This window comes from Lithobates pipiens, unplaced genomic scaffold, assembly GCF_037356315.1.
Source record: "Lithobates pipiens isolate NorthernLeopardFrog02 unplaced genomic scaffold, aLitPip1_a1.2 Scaffold_18, whole genome shotgun sequence".
In the NCBI taxonomy this organism is placed as follows: domain Eukaryota; kingdom Metazoa; phylum Chordata; class Amphibia; order Anura; family Ranidae; genus Lithobates; species Lithobates pipiens.
In genome coordinates this window covers 101393496-101412547 of record NW_027507758.1, presented here as the reverse complement: position 1 = coordinate 101412547, position 19052 = coordinate 101393496, and the positions used below count along the sequence as shown (strand labels likewise).

The following is a 19052-nucleotide window of genomic DNA, read 5'->3' as shown; positions in this document are numbered from 1 at the left end:
TGCAAGAAATGTTAGGGCATGTCTAATCCGACTTAGCAAATAATGCTAATGGAATTAAAAGCTAGCCTAACCGGCATGTTCTTATACAGAAATGGCTTATTCACAGGTGCTGGCTTTTAGCAGTACTGCAAACTCTCAAATATATATCAATATCCTGAATAGCGCTGTATTATTGTTGGCAGATCTTACACATAGTTGTATGCACGGTAATGTCCCTTTGTTAAAATATGTTTATACATTAAATATTGACTCTTGAGTGTATCCATAGTGGAGCACATCATTTTTTCTAAAAAACTACAGAAGCAAAATAAATGCACTATTGTCTTTTGGGTGCTGGCTAGAAAGGGTATAGGTTCACATACGAAAATGCTTCCAGATAAAATTTCTTATTTCTCATTTCCTTTTGGCATTTGCCCATCAGGAGATGTTTCTTAGCAAAATCCTTTCAACCACTTACGATGCTTTCATTATTTTTATTAGTTTTCCAGCCCTTTCCACTGCCCTGGTTCCATTGTAAACATTTTTGCTGGTATTGCTGTTACACTCCTCAAAGATTAGAAAGTTAGCTTATGTAAATGCCATACAATCACAATGTCTTTATTTTTCATCATGGTCTGTATCATGGACATTTTTAACAATGTTATGTTTCATATGCAATGGAAGTTGAGTATCAGGAGTTGGCCTGGACAAATTCCAGGAAGCCAACCAGCCAAAGGCCCTAAAAAACTATTGTTGGTATCTTCATTTTTTATTTTTTTCCCATTGCTGTTAATGGAAGCTTTTGTTTCCTGATGCTGTAGACTTCTCTGCTGGTTCCAGTTTTGATATGACTATTCAGTTTCAAATTATTTGCTTGAAAAAATCTGCTCATTTCGACAGTTATTGTTGCTTTTTTTTTTTTTTTTTTATTCAATCATTCAATGAGCCATTTGAGGCTACTTTGACTATATTTATTTAACCAAAGTTTGCTGGTCAATACAATGTAAGAGCTGAAGATTGCTTGGTTTTTGGCAATTACCTTTTATCATATTTGTGATTCCCAATGATTGAAAGTGTTTGAAGTTGACTTCAAATTACATGTAGCTAGCTTTATAGTGCAACTGCAAGATCAGAAAATGGTATCACACTACCGAAACTAAAGCAGCTTGCTAGTATGGGAAACCAATAGATGTAAAGATTGGTTGCAAATAAAATAATCAACAATATAGCAATTTAAAAATAGTTTTCCTTGTTTTACTTCAGTACTACATGAAATTAGCAGGAAGGACCATTGCATATACACTGACCACATAAAGTAACCTGTGCAATTATATAAACACTGTTTTTTAAGTGTGTCATTCACATGGCTGTGCAGTAAGGAATGTTATGTGATACACGGGCTTGGCTGTACATAATAACACACAGAGACCATGGGGACATCACTCCCAGGCATTTAGATCCACAAGGTGCATCCGTTATGAATAAAAATGGCTATACAAAAATAGCAAGATGTCTGTCCTTGATTGCTAAGATTGTAGCAGTGTTTGGGACAACCTTGATACCTCTGCCTTTTGTAGTGCATATGCGGTAGAAGGCTTCCTTCCTTTTCTAAAGATAACTTTTGTGTGTAATTCCAAGCAATTTTAATGCCATATATGTCCTTTAGCATGTAATAGTTAGCTCATATGGCAAGATTATAGCAATGCTCAAAATGATCTTGTAAATTAGAAATATCTGACTCTCTGTATTCTGATTTGGGTTCCTTGTTCCACATCCACCATATTATACCGAAGAAGGCCTGCAAAGAACACGCTTTGCAGCTTTGGGATTGTGATGTAAATGGAATTGTGTTTTTGCGTTATTATCTGATTGGGTTCATTTGAGAACACTGTATCTGTTAAAATTCCTTGCAAGCCTTGTCACTGAAAGTGCTGTGATCTCTAGGAATATTGAAAATGCTTCCTTAAAACGGTTAATTATCATCTTTTAATAAGTCGTTTAGCGTGATGTAATTCTTCCTAGTAAAGAACATTTAGGTTCTCATAGGAAATCTTAAACCTCAATTAACCATAACATTAATTAAAAAAAACCTTTTGAATAAGAGCATTTGGCCTCTTGTCTCATGATTAGACTTAGACAGTTATGTTAATGTCAAGCAAAATACGCAGTTAAATGACCTTAAGTTGGCATGTGTTCAAAATCCCAGCATTTCGTTGATGAGTCAATGTGGAGAATCCAGTTCACCACTCCAAAAGGGACTTTTTATATCTCCGGCTCTCTTATTTTGAGCATTGCAAATTAAATTTAGAGCTATTGCGAGCAGCGGCTTATCTGATTGTCTGTTGGCATGATACTTCCTTGATTTTTTTTCTCTCCTACTGTGTGCCAGTGGAAGATAAAACTAAATATCAGTGAACAGGCAGGATTTCTAATAGCTGTTTCTTCACTTGGTTAATTCTTATAATTAGTAAGTCTGTGAGGCCTAATAATTAGATGATGTAGTATACAACTAATAAAAGAATGACACACCTCAAGTATTTTGTGCTTTTAATTATTGACTGCATGCTGGCATTTTTATTTGCAACAAAAGAGATGTAATCACGGACTGAAAATATGTTCCTTTATTATCTTTGCAGCACCCCTACCCTTCAGAAGAACAGAAAAAACAGTTGGCACAAGACACAGGTCTCACCATACTTCAAGTGAACAATTGGTGAGTAATTTGACTCAGTGTTTATGTACAATCAGCGCTTCAGCCTCTGGCAACCTGCAGCTAATCATTTGTGCTACTCTGGCACGCCCTGTAATTGCCTACTTTCCCTCGTAGTTTACTGATGCAAAAGTAATGCCGCCTAGAGAATGTTTCCAGTGATGTGAATTTTAATACTTCTGCACCAATATGACTGCATTCTACTGTGGTTTAAAGGAGAACTCTAGGCAAACACAAAATCTCATCTTTAATATACAAAGTAAAAATCTATTTAACTATGTCTCCTTTCTGTTTTAGATACTTTGGAAATTAAATTACATTCCATACTGTTTTTGGCCTGTAGCAGTAAGACCCCTTTCACACATTGGAAAAGCGCTTTGGAAGAGCCCCAACACGGGAATTTTTTTTCCCTGCTTTGGGGTTAAAAGCGCCCCGCTAGAGGCCTAAATGAGTGCCGCAGACCCAGTGTGAAAGGGATCTTAATATAGCCTGTCTCATACAATGACCTGCTTCTGTATGTTAAGTCCACCAACTACCCATTACTAACAATGTCATTTTGTATAGCGGTAAACCAAGCTCAATCTGAGGGAAGCTAGGTTGTGAACTGTAATTGTCAGTTTATCAGTACATCACATGGAACTATTTATGATTTTTTCCTGAAGGTGGTTTTAAACTTTGCAACCTATATAATGCATATCTGCAGCAGTCAAGAGGATGGCAGTTAATGCACACATGCTGCACATATGCATCCATGGACAGCCAATGTTTCTATTCTCTCTATGATCTCTAGTCATGATAAAGAACTGGCCTCTATGACAGTCAATCACAGTGCTCACATGATAAGGATAATTATTCTACCCCACCCTTGTTAAGCAGTGATACAGTTACATTTGTAAAATGAGCATCTATGGCATATCTTTTCCTACTGTATATGAAGTAGGCTGGGTGCAATAAAAGTTGTGTTTTCACAGTTCCTTTTGCTTGCTGCCTTGAGCATGTGTCCATAGTTCAATACTGATGTTTTACATTAGTGCAGTATCCCTTGTGTCTACAGCAGCCATTCTCAACCATGTTTTATGGATCTCTAGGGTTCCTTCAGATGTTACCAGGGGTTCCTCAAGCCACTAGTTGACTCACTAGTTGACCTACCAATTGATATAGCCTACATAGTTTCAAGGCCTATGCTGTAGAGCCAGCTGTCCATTAATGTGTAATTCTGGCCAACCATTCTTCCCACTGACCATCAGTGTAAGGGACATTTTCCCAATGACCCCCAATGAGTAGGATTAAGCAGGGGTTCCTCAAGACCTGAACAATATTTTAAAGTTCAGAACGTCTAAAGTGACCACTTGATAGTAAGCAAAATGTAACTTTTTACACTTGGAGCAATACAATTTTTAAGAGCTTCTATGATATACACTATATTACCAAAAGTATTGGGACTCCTGCCTGTACATGCACATGAACTTTAATGGCATCCTATTCTTTGTCTGTAGGATTCAGTACTGAGTTGGCACACCTTTTGCAGCTAAAACAGCTTCAACTGTTCTGGGAAGACTGTCCACAAGCTTTAGGAGTGGGAATGTTTGACCATTCTTCCAGAAGCACATTTGTGAGGTCAGGCAGTGATGTGGACAAGAAGGCCTGGCTCGCAGTCTCCACACTAATTCATCCCAAAGGTGTTCTATCAGGTTTAGGTCAGGACCCTGTGCAGGCCAGTCAAGTACCTCCACTCCAAACTTGCTCATACATGTCTTTATGGACCTTGCTTTGTGCACTGGTCCAAATCATTTGGTGGAGGGGGGATTATGATGTGGGGTTGTTTTTCAGGGATTGGGCTTGGACCCTTAGTTCCACTGAAGGAAACTTTTAAGGCGTCAGCATACCAAGACATTTTGGACAATTTCATGCTCCCAATTTTGTGGGAACAGTTTTGGGATGGCCCCTTCCTGTTCCAACTTGATACGCACACGTGCACAAAGTCCGGACCTCAACCTGATAGAACACCTTTGGGATGAATTAGAGCAGAGACTGCAAGCCAGACCTTCTCTTCCATATCAGTGTCTGACCTCACAAATATGCTTCTGGAAGAATGGTCAAACATTCACATAGACACACCCCTAATCCTTGTGGACAGCCTTTCCAGAAGAGTTGAAGCTGTTATAACTACAAAGGGTGGGCCAACCAAATATTAAACCCTATGGGCTAAGACTGGGATGCAATTAAAGTTCATATGCGTGTAAAGGCAGGCATCCCAATACTTTTGGTAATATAGTATATGTAAAAGACAGGTCTTAAAAATGATTTATAAAGTTGTTTATTGTTTGGCCATTTCTCCTGATAAATTTACCATAGTGGCAGGGTTAACTTCATGAACAATCTCCTGTATTTGTTCCACTGTGCACAACATACAGCAGGGATATGCAATTAGCGGACCTCCAGCTGTTGCAAAACTACAAGTCCCATCATGCTCTGACTCTGGATGTCATTCTTGTGGCTGTCAGAGTCTTGCTATGACTCATGGGACATGTAGTTCTGCAACAGCTGGAGGTCTGCTAATTGCATATCACTGACATACAGCATCATTCTACTGCACTGAAGATTGGCTGTGAGACCGACCAGGTCCCCTAACCACCACTCCATTGGCTTAAATCTCTCTAACATCATCGCTTCTTTATAGAGTAACACACAGTATGATTTTCCTTACACGCAGAGCTCAAGAGATTTGAATAGTCAGAAAACATGTACTTGGGAGAAACAATTCACTGTCTACAAGACAAATTTGTCAGCACACAGGCCTGCTAGCCAATAAGGGGAGGTTAATAAACCCTGTTTCCATTTGATTTCTCAGTTACATAAGTTTGCAAACTTATCTGAAAGGCAAACATGGATTCTAAAAGGCTATATTTTACAAATATGGAGTGAAGTCTACAATAGCCATCAAACCATGCAAAATGCATGAATTATTTGGTATATTTACAATGCCTGTTTTGCTAATGAACAATTATAATGAATGATACAGTTTTGTTAACTTTTTCTCCCTTCATGCCACTCTGACATTTCCATGCCATATTTTCCTGTGTTTGAAAAGCATGTGAGCAATGATGAGCATAAAGCGGGATTTTAGCAATAAGTAACAGGATAAGTAAACCAGTCTCTACATTACACACTTGATTCACTGCATGTCATATGGATTTCCAGCTTGTCATGTGGGTATCAGAAGGATGGCTAATATGCCATAATGTTTTCTTAAGATCACTGTCTGTCCAGCAATTTTAGCTACTCGGGTTATCATAACTTGGAACGGATACATTTGGTGTTTGATGTTGGTGGAACATACATGTTACTGTAGGACTAGAGTATGGCATTCTGCTGGATATCTGAACTTCATTACATGAAGTGTCAGTCTAATGCTGTGTAATCTTCAATGTAACACCTTAGTGATAACCAGCTACTTATGTTATAGCTACCATTATAGGATTAATATCCAAAGTGTATTATCTGCGAACAGCAGGCAGACACACAGCCATAGCTCATAAAGGTTATCAATCCCTGTGACCTGAATTGCCTTGGGAGATCAATTTTCTGCTGCCCTAATAAACAGCTGGTTGGCACATACAGAATTCTGTATGAATGCAAATATGTTTCTACAAGCACTTTAATTTTTCCTACATTTCTTAGCCACTGTCATGCTTTTAAAATGCCAGCTTTCTTTATTTAAACCCTGCAAAAAAGGGAAAAATAAATAAAATTAAAATAAAAGCCATCTAGTCCATTCAAAATTTGAAAGGCTGTTCTTTAAGTTCATTAGTATGACAGCCATGACTAAGGTGCACACTGTCTGATAGTTGAAATCAGACTTGCACTATAAGTATAAATACTAAATACTAAGTACAGGTGGTCTTTCAATATAGACATCGCCAATTTGGTGGTATTCATCAGTAGTCCATAAAGGTGGCTAGAGGTGGAGAAGTATCATGAGTATTCATTGCAAGCTCTAAAAAGGGTTGAGGCCTGACAGAGTTGTTCCACTTTTTAGCGTAAGTGGAAAACCTTTTTGTGTGCTAGGAATTTTATAGAATGCTTACTGTTTTCATTGACGCCCTTATTGTTATTATGCCATTTCTGTAAGACCCTAGCAAGCATTTTCATTTTTTTTTTGGCTTCAAAACTTATAAAATGAGAGCAGTATGTATTAAAATGGGCACTCAAATATTACTGTGCCATGTGTATCTTTTGAATCCTTTCAGGGCAAATGACAGGGCCCCTAATAGCTCACCGAACCACACTCCCTAACTGGAGCTGATTATTATTACCGAATACATGATGGGCTTCGAGATGCGAATGCGATAATAAATATGCCTGGATGCAATTAATAGTCATTATCTATTTATTATTACAAATTCAACTGTTGGTCATGGGTTGGATGCTCTGTGGGTTGCCCCAGGTGAGTGGAGGGGACTGGTCCACCCCTCTGTTTTGTAGAAGGGATTTCAGAAAGGTCTATTATTTATAAAAGGAAGTGATGATATAGACTACCTTGCTCTGATGAAGTGGGCATGTCCCTCATAACGCTTCTGTGGTAGTTGATACACGTGAGACCCCTGAGTGTAAAGCTGGATACACACTATACAAGTTTCTTTAGATTTTTTTTCCTTTAGATTTACCACAACCATATAATATGAGGTCAAACCTAAACACTTTCAATTTGTATGCAATCAGGCAGACCCTTGCACTACATAGTTTAAGGTAATTCTAAAGGAAATCGAAGAACAAAAGTTGTATAGTGTGTATCCAGCTTTACACTTTTGCCTCTTCTTTAGGTCTCCTGGTTTTGTACTATGTGTTTACACCTTGGCTTTTGTGAGTATGCACTCATTTGTTTTTACCTAATAAATGAAGACGGTAATGCACTAGGCCTTTGCACCCTTTGTTTTGTCCAAGTGATAGGGCCCCTAATAGCCCACTCCCTTAGCAAGATGTACTCACCGATCTGCACTCCCTTACTCTCTAGTGTCCACCCTGGGAAAGCTTCAATATTATTGACACCCCCCACATTATAGTGTTCAGGCCTGGTGATTTGCTGCTCTGGCCCAGGAAAGGTAACATAGGAAAGTTCACATGCTTCCATATCCAGAAACTCACTTCATTAGAGTAATGGAGCAAGGGCTCCATGGAAGGGGGTTGACAGTGAAGTAGCATGGGTGGGTAAGGGGGGGGGGGGTGTCAAAAATTACTTAATAACTGTTACTGAGTAAGTAAAGTGAGAACCTTTGTTTAAAACAAAACTTTTTAGCTTTTGAAGTACAGAACCAAGTGTCCGCTCTGCCATTTTTCTCATGTAGTTCCCAGTACCATGCACATTTTATAGATTATTATCTAGTGCTCAGCTTCGTGCGGTGGTTTTTCCCTGGTGTTGGCCTGCATCAACTATGTAGGTAAAACGTGACCCACTTTTGTGTAGTTACAGCAACACAGAGAAATAAGGTGATGTTTATTTTATGCGCATTTGTCTTTAGAATGTGTCTGACAATCTGAGATTTTAATAGATTTCAAAATAAATACCTTGGACAATGTAATTCGCTCCAGGGAACAGTAAACAAATGACTTTATGATTTATCTCACTTTTCATTTATGCAGTCAAGGATTTTCCAAAATTTTTGCTTTTCCGTCAAAGGCTCAGCCTAACTTGTTAACACACATGTACATTTTTGTATTATTAATGACAAGCTACTGTAAATCACTGTTGCAGAGATTAAATAAAATGCTGAAGGGCAGCCTGGGTGCAGATCAGTCATAAATTATTGGCAGCAACACAGCATGTGGGAATACATGAATTGTGTATAAAAACATAAACTCATGTCTAGCAGGATGGTATTTAATTGTGACTTGGAATTTTGCATTACTTTTATGATTTTCTTTTCAAAAAAAGTCATAGGATTCCCATATGAAGTTTTTCTAAGTTACATATGTTTCCAGCCTTTGGGTTGATAATACTAATATTTTACATCTGCCTCATTCATTTTAATTTTCAATATGTTTTATTAAGTTTTCAACAAAAGATACAAGAAGATAAAATAATAATGCAAACATTACATCAATGAATACACCTTGCAACACTAGTGTTGCTTTAAATTGTTAAAAATTGGTAGGGGGCCGACAGGGCAACCTATGTAGTGAAATGTGGCCAGTTCATCAGGAACCATCTGGAATTCGCATAGTATATGGCCAGCTTAAAATAGAACTAAAGGCATAACTGTTTTAAATTAGGATAGAGTAATGGACTCCTATTCCATGCGTGATCAGTAAGAACATGAGATCTACCTGTTTAGGCAAGAAACCTCATGCCAAAGAGGTGAGGTAAAAGGTGCCTATATACCCTTAATTGTTTAACTCGTCCAAATCTGATACATCTGTTTTTGGTAGATACTAGAGAGGTAGAATGGCAGTTTATTTTGAAGACTCTGTTGTTGATATATCTCTGCTCTTGAGTTCCAGAGTCAGCACACCTGCTGTGATCATAGTAAGGGGATTTTGTATCATGGAGAAGGCAATAACATGTGCTAGAAAACAGAAAGGTGTCTGGAAATGCCCAAAAATCCCAAATGGAAAGGAGCAGATTCAGGAATTATAGCAGATATCTCACTCTTGGAATATCCAAGACATTTAAGATAAAGGTTGACTGAGCCCACCAGGTGCTACCTCTAATGAAAATATAATTTTTGACCACAGTTTTTGTGCACCTGAAAATGTATTCCATAGCAGTCAAATCATTGGCTTTGTCATCCTTCAGAATTATAACAGGATCATGAATGCCAATTTGGGCAGCTCCACCTTTTTAAATACAATTTTTTTCTTATTAATCAGTTCCAATTGTCTTTAATGCAAATAGTTTGCTTTTATTGGAAACCTTGTCTTTTTTTACTACTTTTAAAGGGATTGTGTTCAGGGCTCAGTCTCTTGTCCTGGTGCCCATCTGAATGAATAATATAGGTATGGCTCTAGAGGCAGCCAGACATTTGAAATCAAAAGATCAAAATGTTACAAATATAAAATACATATTATCTGCAATTTTATTTCAAGAACGGTGAATCTTAAGACCAACCCCTCTTTTACTGAGAGGGAGGTTTTTCCATCTATAATATATATATTTTAATAGTTTACTTGCCAGTTAAGTGCCTCTAAAAATGAAATCACTCTGCGTGTCATTTACATGCAAGACAAGTGCCAGACTCAGACATGAATCTTCCTATGGGAGTCCATTGCCCTCGCTATAAGTTTAAGAAGATTGTTCATTTGACTAACCGGAATGAACCTTTTTCCTTTTTTCTGCAAAGCATTCTTAACCAGCTATTATTCATAATGAACTGTGTAACTGTTTTAATTATAGTATTACACTGAGTGCACATTTAAGGTACCCAAATTACATCAATCAGTGCTGATCACTATATAAAATGCCATATAGTTACTCCTAGGAAAGAACGTATTAATTGTAATCAGTCAAAAATGTTTAGCTTGCATATTGTCCCGGACAGACTTGGAGGGTTGCCAGTTAGTAGATATAAATTTAGAAAAGATGAAAAAAAGAAACTCCTAGGCTATGGAACTATTGAACTGACAACAAAAACTGCTGTTGTCATTTTGGGAATTGTGCTTTTTAAATATTTTATTTTACTTAAAAAAATAAAATAATAATAATACAAAATAAATATAATATTATAATATAATCATGCTTTAGAATGGCATTACACATCTCCTGTGTATGTCTTAATTTAACGGGTAAAAAGACCTATAAAGTGTGTAATGATGTTCACCCACACTATAATCTGTTTGCACAGTGGTCGTGCAATCTCCTTTAGATTTTCCAGAAATCTCAAGTTCATCAAGCTGCAGTAGTATGTAGAACATTTTAACATACACTAAGATGAGCTCATCATCAGCTTTCTCCACCTATCAGGAAGCCAGTGAGGCCAATTATGAGTCCTAAATTCTCATTTGTTTACCAAGAACAAGCTGACAGGCAAAAAGAGGAGATAGATGACCTTATCAGCCTGCTGCTACTTCTCCAATGTCCAATCACAGGATGGAGACCTAGCTGTGTTGGTCAACTACAGCAGATAAAAGGCATGCAACCAAGATGCCTGAGTTTGTATCAAAGAAACAAAGGTGCCACTCTAAGTGCAATAAATCAAAGAGATGTTTAATATCAACTGTAAACACGGTACTCACAAAGATACAGTCATGACAGGCATGTAGGCGTTTAATGCAGGACATCCGGGAAGTGAATGGGATCTGTTGGCTGGATGGCTGCATTCTCTAGGAACAGGCTGCGTCAGTGTATGCTGACACTTCCTGTCTCTGGGACGCACGCTGGGAGCCACAGGGATGAGGTCACTTCCAGAATGTTTAGCCAATAGGCGACGCTTCTTCAGGCCTGTTCCTAGACACCACAGCCATCCAGTCGACAGATCACATTCGCTTCCCGGATGTCCAGCATTAAATGCCTACATGCCTGTCATGACTGTACCTTTGTGAGTACCGTGTTTACAGTTGATATTAAACATCTCTTTGATCTATTGCACTTAGAGTGGTGCCTTTGTTTCTTTCCTAGCCATGGCAGAAGATTGCTTCTTATTCTTCAACTGGGCTGCCTTCTAATGCTGCTAAATTACAGAAACCGTATGGACCTTTTTTGGCAAAGTTTTCAATATTTTACATTTTATTGCTGCATCATTTTATCATTTGGTTTATTCTTTTACCTGGAGCAACCAGGTTGGAGGCACACATTGTTTTTGGTTCCTAGTGCTCACTTTATGTTTATATGTGTTACTGAGTTTGTATCAAAGCTGTGTAACTCTCATGACTATAAAGACAGAAATACAAATCATGTAGCAGGTATGTATTAGCAGGTGTATTTAGATTTTCTTTGCTTTGAATACAGTTTTAGTATAAACCGCTGCATAACTTGTTTACAGATGGAAAAGAAAAATGCCCACAACACCTTATCTGATTCTATTTGGCAGAGAACAAACTGGAAAACTGAATCAATTCATGAATTGGTTGTTACAAGCAACACAGTACCATCTTACATTTTTAAACATTGCCCCTTGATTTTTCTTTTAAACATTCTTTTAAATATTGTTTAGTTGGTAAAAAGGAAGAATATTTTAGATACGGTGAAAACATAAAAGAATGATTTAAATATTGTTCCTGACCTTTTCTTTACATATTCTTTAAAATAGTTCCAGCCTAATTTAGGACCCAAAAATTATTTTTTATGTTGAGTCTATGTACTAGCCGAAAATGGGCTTCCAACCGTTCTTCAGCCTGCCAGTCATTTCATTAGCTGGAGATCTAATGGCAGATGTAGGTTATTTTTTGAATGACATCATAGTCTTTACAAAATGCCTCATGCCTAATTTTTGGCAAGAATACATTGATGATGCATAATGATCTATGCTACATTACTATGTTCGCTTGCCTCAGTTTTTCCGCTTTATGTTTTTTAAATGCTAATACGAAATGTCACAAGTCTGAATTCTTTAAAACTACTAAGTTAGTATATGCATTTATTTATAGGATAGTATGATCACCACTTTGCAGATTGCTTGTTTTGCTTTTTGAATAGCAGTTACAAAGTAAGCAACATCTACTTGTGAATGAAGCAGTTTGTATGTGCCATAAAAGATTGTACCTCATGGTTCACTTGCTTTGATAAAAAGAAAATACACAATTCATTCTTATGAATATTGGGTCTTGAAGGAGAGCAGTCTAATAGTAACCCATCAGATTTTGACTGTAATATTCCCTGCACATGTTAGGAATTTGAAGAAGAATGTGATTAGCTAAAATAGAAAATACATCCTTCAAAAATGTTGTTCGGTGAGGCTGAGCTAACTGTACAGAATTAGCTACTTTATTTTGACTTGCGTTATGAACACTTTAAGGCCTGGTTCACACTAGTGTGATTTCAAATGTGGCTTGAGTTGCAGAGCATCTTATGATGATGGAAATCACATTGTTTTCATTGGTGGCTGTTCACATCAATGAGACTCAGCATGAAACAAGTTTGTAAAAGGTTCCTGTACTACTTTGGTGCAATGTGATTTTGGCACCATAGAATATGCAAACCACATCTAAGAAGCATCAAAGTAGCATCCAAGTAGCATTGAAGGTCAGGTTATAATCACATCACAGCAGTGTGAACCTACAATTATTTTCTATGAATTTAGGAAGGATCCCAGATGATGTTGACCCCTCAGTGATGTGAACAGGTCCCTAACATGTACAGCTCTTCTGTACACAGGAGTAGAAATAGAAAGGCTACACTAGAAATCTGCCCACACAGAAATAGAGGGCCTGAATATTCGAAAGGACAGCTCAGATTCACCTGCAGATGGTACTAAAGATACATATTAGAACTCATTGCTCTTGGTGTAATGCAAAACAGGAGACCTATTAGAGATGCTCCTACATAAAAGAGTCTCTATAATTTTTAAAACTTTTTAATAAAAGCAATAATAATTGTGCTTATTTACAGTATTATACAAGCTATAATTCTGTTTCTCTGCCAGTCAATAGGAAAGTTACTTTATATTAAAAAATCCTATAGTCAAAAGTATTTTAACAAACTCTGAAAAAAGTTGAGAGCTTCTGTGCACGTCAGGTTTTGGTCTGTTCTTGTTAAATCTCTCCAAGTGTGTTTACACAAAGTTTGACTTTCTGGTATTTCGTTGCTTGCACAGACCTGATCCACACCTATTTTGAGTCAACAGTGGCCAAGAATGGTGCAGAGTAATTAAGCAGTGCAGAACGCAGCAGCGGCAAGCTGAGAAGTATGCCCTCCGAGACCTCTTCTCCCTTACATCACAATACAGCCCCAGGCCATGCCTCCATAAAACAAACTGAGTTTTTTAGACCTTAAAAAGCCAGTCTGAAATATTGAAAATGGGGTAAATGTTGCCTCCTTGTTGGATAAAACAATTTTCTCTTCTTAAAAAATGAAGGAGAGCCAGAGGCATGAGGGAAAGAAGTGCAACTGAAGGCATACATTGTACAGTGTGTGTGTAAATGATGCATTGCCTTCTCTGTCAGCATAGAAGAATTAGATGACAGTACACTTAAAATGAAATCTGGGTCATTTAACAGTTTCACTAATATTTTATAAGGCATGTGGGTATTTGTCTATAGTAATCTAATAGGGCTTCCGCTGTGTGTTGCCAGGCTATACAGTTTTATTTTAATTTATATTCATTCTGTATTGTTAGGTAAAGGGCAAGTAAATCTACATATAAAAGTACAGGTGTAAATTTAGAACGGATTTACAAAACCTGACTTTTTAGGGTAAAGTTACTGCATTGAAGATCACCTTTTCCTTTAAGACTGCTTTAGAATAAAACAGGTAATAACATTGAAAAATAAACAACATACTAAGCATTAAAGTGTTACTAAACCCAGTAATATAAAAATAGTTAATCCGGCCCCCACAGTGCCCAGAGTTTATAAATCTTCTTTTTACATTAAAATACTGCCACTATATACCTTTTTGGATGATCTGTATACCACGGTTACATGATAAACTGCACAGTTTCTCCAGTGCTGAGAGTTCAGGTAGGAGGAGATTTCCACTGCAGCCTGTATACATGCTCACATGTGTGATGTCAATAACGTGATCTGGCTAGCTCTGAGAACAAGTAATTGTTCTCTGCAGCATAAAATATACAACTGAGCATGTGCAGGTTGGCTACCCTGCCTGTGTTAGCTGGCCTTCCCCAGATAGACAGTGCAGGAGGAGAAGGATCTGTGCATACAAGATAAAACAGCCTTTTTGCACAATGCAGAGGATTAACCCCTTAACAATGTTGCCTATACAGACTGATTTTACTGTTGTGGGTTTAGTAACACTTTAATGCAATGTCAAAGATAGCGTTTTTATTCGATTCCTTATTGTCAATGATATTCACAGCTCTCTTTCATAAGGAAAACATGCATTGTGAGCTATCATATTACAGGAGAAATCCAGTAATTATAAAAACATTCCATAGTTGAATTACTGGTAAAAATCAAGTATCCTCAAACTATGAAAGACATGCATCAGTTTACTTCCACATTTGTCTTTAAAATATAAGTATGGGAATCAGGTTTTTTTAAAATCATACTTACATCAGCATCTGTCCCCTACCAGCTCTAACATGAGAACTGAGCGATAAAACACTGCTGATCGCTAAGTTCTCAAAGATCCCTGAACAGATTGCTGGTGGCTCTCTGCTCTGTCCCCTGAGATCACTGGAGCGCTGGGCTGTGGTGGGGGTGGGAGTGGCTGGCTCAGGCTCTCAGCAACTGGCTGAGAGACTGAGCCATGTGCCAGTCCAGGCATGTGGGCCGATCCTGGCCATATGATCGTGATCTTTCCAGGGCCTGGACCGGCTCTGTGACTTCAGCCAATAGCGGGCTGTAGGCCGTTATCTGCTGAAAACGGGTCAGAGGATTGCAGAACGGACTGCACTCCTGTGATCCACAGGTGAAGTACCGCCAAATGAGCATTGGCTGTACTTCTCCTTTTGGAAAGCCCAAAACATAGTGTTTGAACTGCCCAGTTTTCCTTGGGCAGCTGGTCCAGATTGTGCCTTGCTATCTCTAAGTTTTTTTTTTGGGCTCATAATCCCCCTCCTGACTGTCTGTGTAAAGCTTTGCCATGCTGTAGGTGTGTTGTGTTTTTTTTTTCTGTTTCACCCATTAAAACCTTAGCCCACTAATTTACACAAGGAGTTAGGGCAAATACATGAGCAGTAGTGCTGTTGTTCATGAGGTTCCACCCAAACACCACCAACAAGAGAAAACCCATGCATGCCAACATAATTAGTTAGCTGGAAGGGGTACCGGACAAGTGGCACAAGAAATTGTAGCAACATCACAAGCAAGAGACATTTGTGGACTCGCAGTGCATTCCCTCAAATTAGCATTTTTTGGGAATTTAGAAGTTGTTGCACTGCATCAAGTGACCCAAACTTGAAAAGTAGTTTAGCCAACACTTTATATAATTTGTTAAACACTTTATCTATTAATTCAGCTTGAAGATATCTCTTAAAAAAAAACATGAAATATTTTTTCAGTTTAGTGAATTGAATTATTTATGTGATCTAAGGTAAATGTCCTTTGCAAGTGTAATAATGTTAAACGTAGTTAGATCTTAATAATTTGTTTGCAGTGAACACGATTTTAAGACAAGCCAATGTCAATCAGTGTGCACATTCGGTTGCAGACTATTACAAAGCTGAAGCAATGTGTTCAGGTGAAGCCATTGTTTCAGCTTGATGTTTTATTGGGTTACATACGTGTCTGAAAACAGCTTTTGCTGCAGAAAGTAGTACTAATAAATTATTGTGTTTTATGCTAAAATATGTATGAATATCACAAAGTCAAATGTGTAACCCACATTCTGTAAACTTTAAAGAGTAAGTGAAGTCTCAGCTTGATATAAATATTTATCAAATGCTTTGTAGTGGAAGAATGCACATGAAATAACTCCAGGGTTATGTAGGCTTGCATATTATGAGCTTAGTAAGCCACTGTCTAACATAGCAGACAGTGACTGATGTTCAGGAGTCTTGTCTTGTGTACATTGGTGGATTCCAATGCAAGGGAGGAGCACAGAGACATGAGGCTATCACAGCATCTCAACTGACAGCATGGCATCATTTTTAATCACTGTCAGAGGCAATTATGAGTTATAATATCACAATATATACAAATAGCAGTGCTGTGGAAAATAGGTTATTCTTATGCAATGGAAGTCTATCGCATGCAAGGTAACATGATTTGGAAATGTTAGGTCAAATGTAAAGCCCCGTACACAGACATTCGGCCTGTGTACAAATCAGTCTATCCGACAGAAGTCACCCATTTGGCTGGCTTTTGTCAGACGAGCATGCTGGAAAACCAGCAGCCAATCTGCTCCCGATCAGCAGTCTCAGCCAATGGTACACATTGGCTGTTTTCCTTGTGGGGGGGGGGGGGCACAGGGTACCATCCCTGCCGGCAGAACACAGTGATTATTGCTAGCGGCTATAGCCGCTGGCAATAATCTCATGTAAAAATCCAGCATGCTGATTGTCCCCAAGTCAATCTATGGATCAACTTGGGTACAATCAGCCTGCCTATAGATGCTCGAATTTTGGCTGGTCCCTGCTGAACTGTCCGAGATTTGAACCATACATGACCGGCTTAGGGTAACATGGTGAGAAAGGAAACTCTCTGCTCTGTGCCTGGGCCCTACAAAAAACTGTTCAATGTAATTCAGTAAAATGAGTCCAGATAATGACAGACTGTGCACAAATCTGTTCATAATTAGTGAACTGCTGCATGTCCAAACACTCTTTATGGTGTCAGGTAGCGTTTAATTGTTAGCTTAGATCAGTGTTTCTCAAACAGGAGTTTCTTGAGCAATAAAAAGTTTCTAAAGCCCCCTACACACACCCAACACATCAGATTTTCTGCTGTTTTTTTCCTTCAGATTAACCAAAACCATGTAGTGCAAGGGCCTGCCTAATGGTATATGGTTTTGGTAAATCTGAAGGAAAAAATCAGCAGAAAATCTGTGTGTATGGGGCTTGACTCCCACTAACCATTTATATCAATTATCTTTTAAGCTGTGTATGAGAGCAGTTTCCCCACTGGTTAACAATGTCAAGGTGTTCTTCTCCCACTTGCCACCAATGCATGGGACCACTACACTGACTACCAATATAAGACGGCAATTTTCCACTGACTACCAATGGGAAAGGGCACAAAGGCATTAGTGTTTCTTTCTGGCCATTATTATTATTTGTTCCATTTCATGATTATTACTGACATTTTTTTTCTTATAGAGCAAGGGAGTGTTGAATAAAACTAGCTGTTCTGGGCAGCAAATATGTGAAACACACTACATTTTGTACAGCATCTCACAAAAGTGAGTACACCCCTCACATTTTTGTAAATATTTTATGAAGAAATATGAACAAATTACACTTTTCTGCAATGTAAAGTAGTGAGTGTACAGCTTGTATAACAGTGTAAATTTGCTGTCCCCTCAAAATAACTCAACACACAACCATTAATGTCTATACCACTGGCAACAAAAGTGAGTACATCCCTAAGTGAAAATTTCCAAATTGGGCCCAAAGTGTCAATATTTTGTGTGGCCACCATTATTTTCCAGCACTGCCTTAACCCTCTTGGTCATGGAGTTCACCAGAGCTTAATAGGCTGTCACTGAAGTCCTCTTCAACTTCTCCATGACAACATCACGGAGCTGGTGGGTGTTAGAGACCTTGCGCTCCTCCACCTTCCTTTTGAGGATGCCCCACAGATTCTCAATAGGTTTTAAATCTGGAGACATGCTTGGCCAGTCCATAACCTTTACCCTCAGATTCTTTAGCAAGGCAGTGGTCATCTTGGAGATGTGTTTTGAGTCATTATCATGTTGGAATACTGCCCTGCGGCTCTGTCTCTGAAGGGAGAGGATCATGCTCTGTTTCTGTATGTCATAGTACATGTTGGCATTCATAGTTCCCTCAATGAACTGTAGCTCCCTAGTGCCGGCAGCACTCATGCAGCCCCAGACCATGACACTCCCACCACCATAAAGAGAAATATGGAGCTGCGCTAAAAAAAAAAAAGAAATAGTAAAAAAATAAACTCCTAAACCAATGTGATAAAACCAATCATATAGCAAAATTACACAGTAAAGCCATTCTAATTAAGGAAGACAAAAATTACCACACTCTGCTTGACAGAAAGCACACGTGAAATATACAAATTCTTACTTAAAAAATTGAAAAGTAAAAATAAAAATTGTGTATTAGATCCTTGTAAAAGGAACAAAAAGAGGAGTCCATATGATTATGTATCCAAAAAACTATAAGTAGCCCATGCAACATGTGTAAACTTGATCCTGGTGAAAAGATTCAAATCACATCCCTGAAAAGTACAGTGAATCAGACAGATGCCTCCACCAATAGACACACTGCCACTTACCTGAACTATATGGTCCCTGATAACAAAGGATTCAGGAGTGCAGATGGCTATTAACCCAGCAAAGGGGTCTCGATGGCAAACAGGCAGCTCCTCACTCCAAGCAGCGGTATTAAGTGCAAGCAAATAGCAGTAACCCCATATAAAGAAAAAAAATGCTCGCAAAGCATAAAATCTTACGATTTATTAATAAAAGAATATAAAGTGAACACTCACATGGTTCCAAATAAAATAAGCCACACAGAAAAATTGAGCCGGCCGGCTCTCAACTACCACCCATTACTTCTAGGACTGACGCAGAACGCAGTGACATCAGCATGCCGCTCGTCCCTATGCGTTTTGTCACTCG

The 19052-nt window shown here is 38.3% G+C and overlaps 1 protein-coding gene across 4 annotated transcripts in view; it reads left to right on the top strand.

Annotated features, from left to right (window-relative positions):
- MEIS1 (Meis homeobox 1) overlaps window positions 1-19052 on the top strand; it is a 200978-nt gene that overhangs the window by 161019 nt on the left and 20907 nt on the right. For all 4 annotated transcript variants that reach the window (XM_077485952.1, XM_077485953.1, XM_077485954.1 and 1 more), the window contains exon 9: window positions 2616-2692. In XM_077485952.1, the coding sequence (XP_077342078.1) occupies window positions 2616-2692 (77 nt within the window). The remainder of the gene's footprint in view (window positions 1-2615; window positions 2693-19052) is intronic.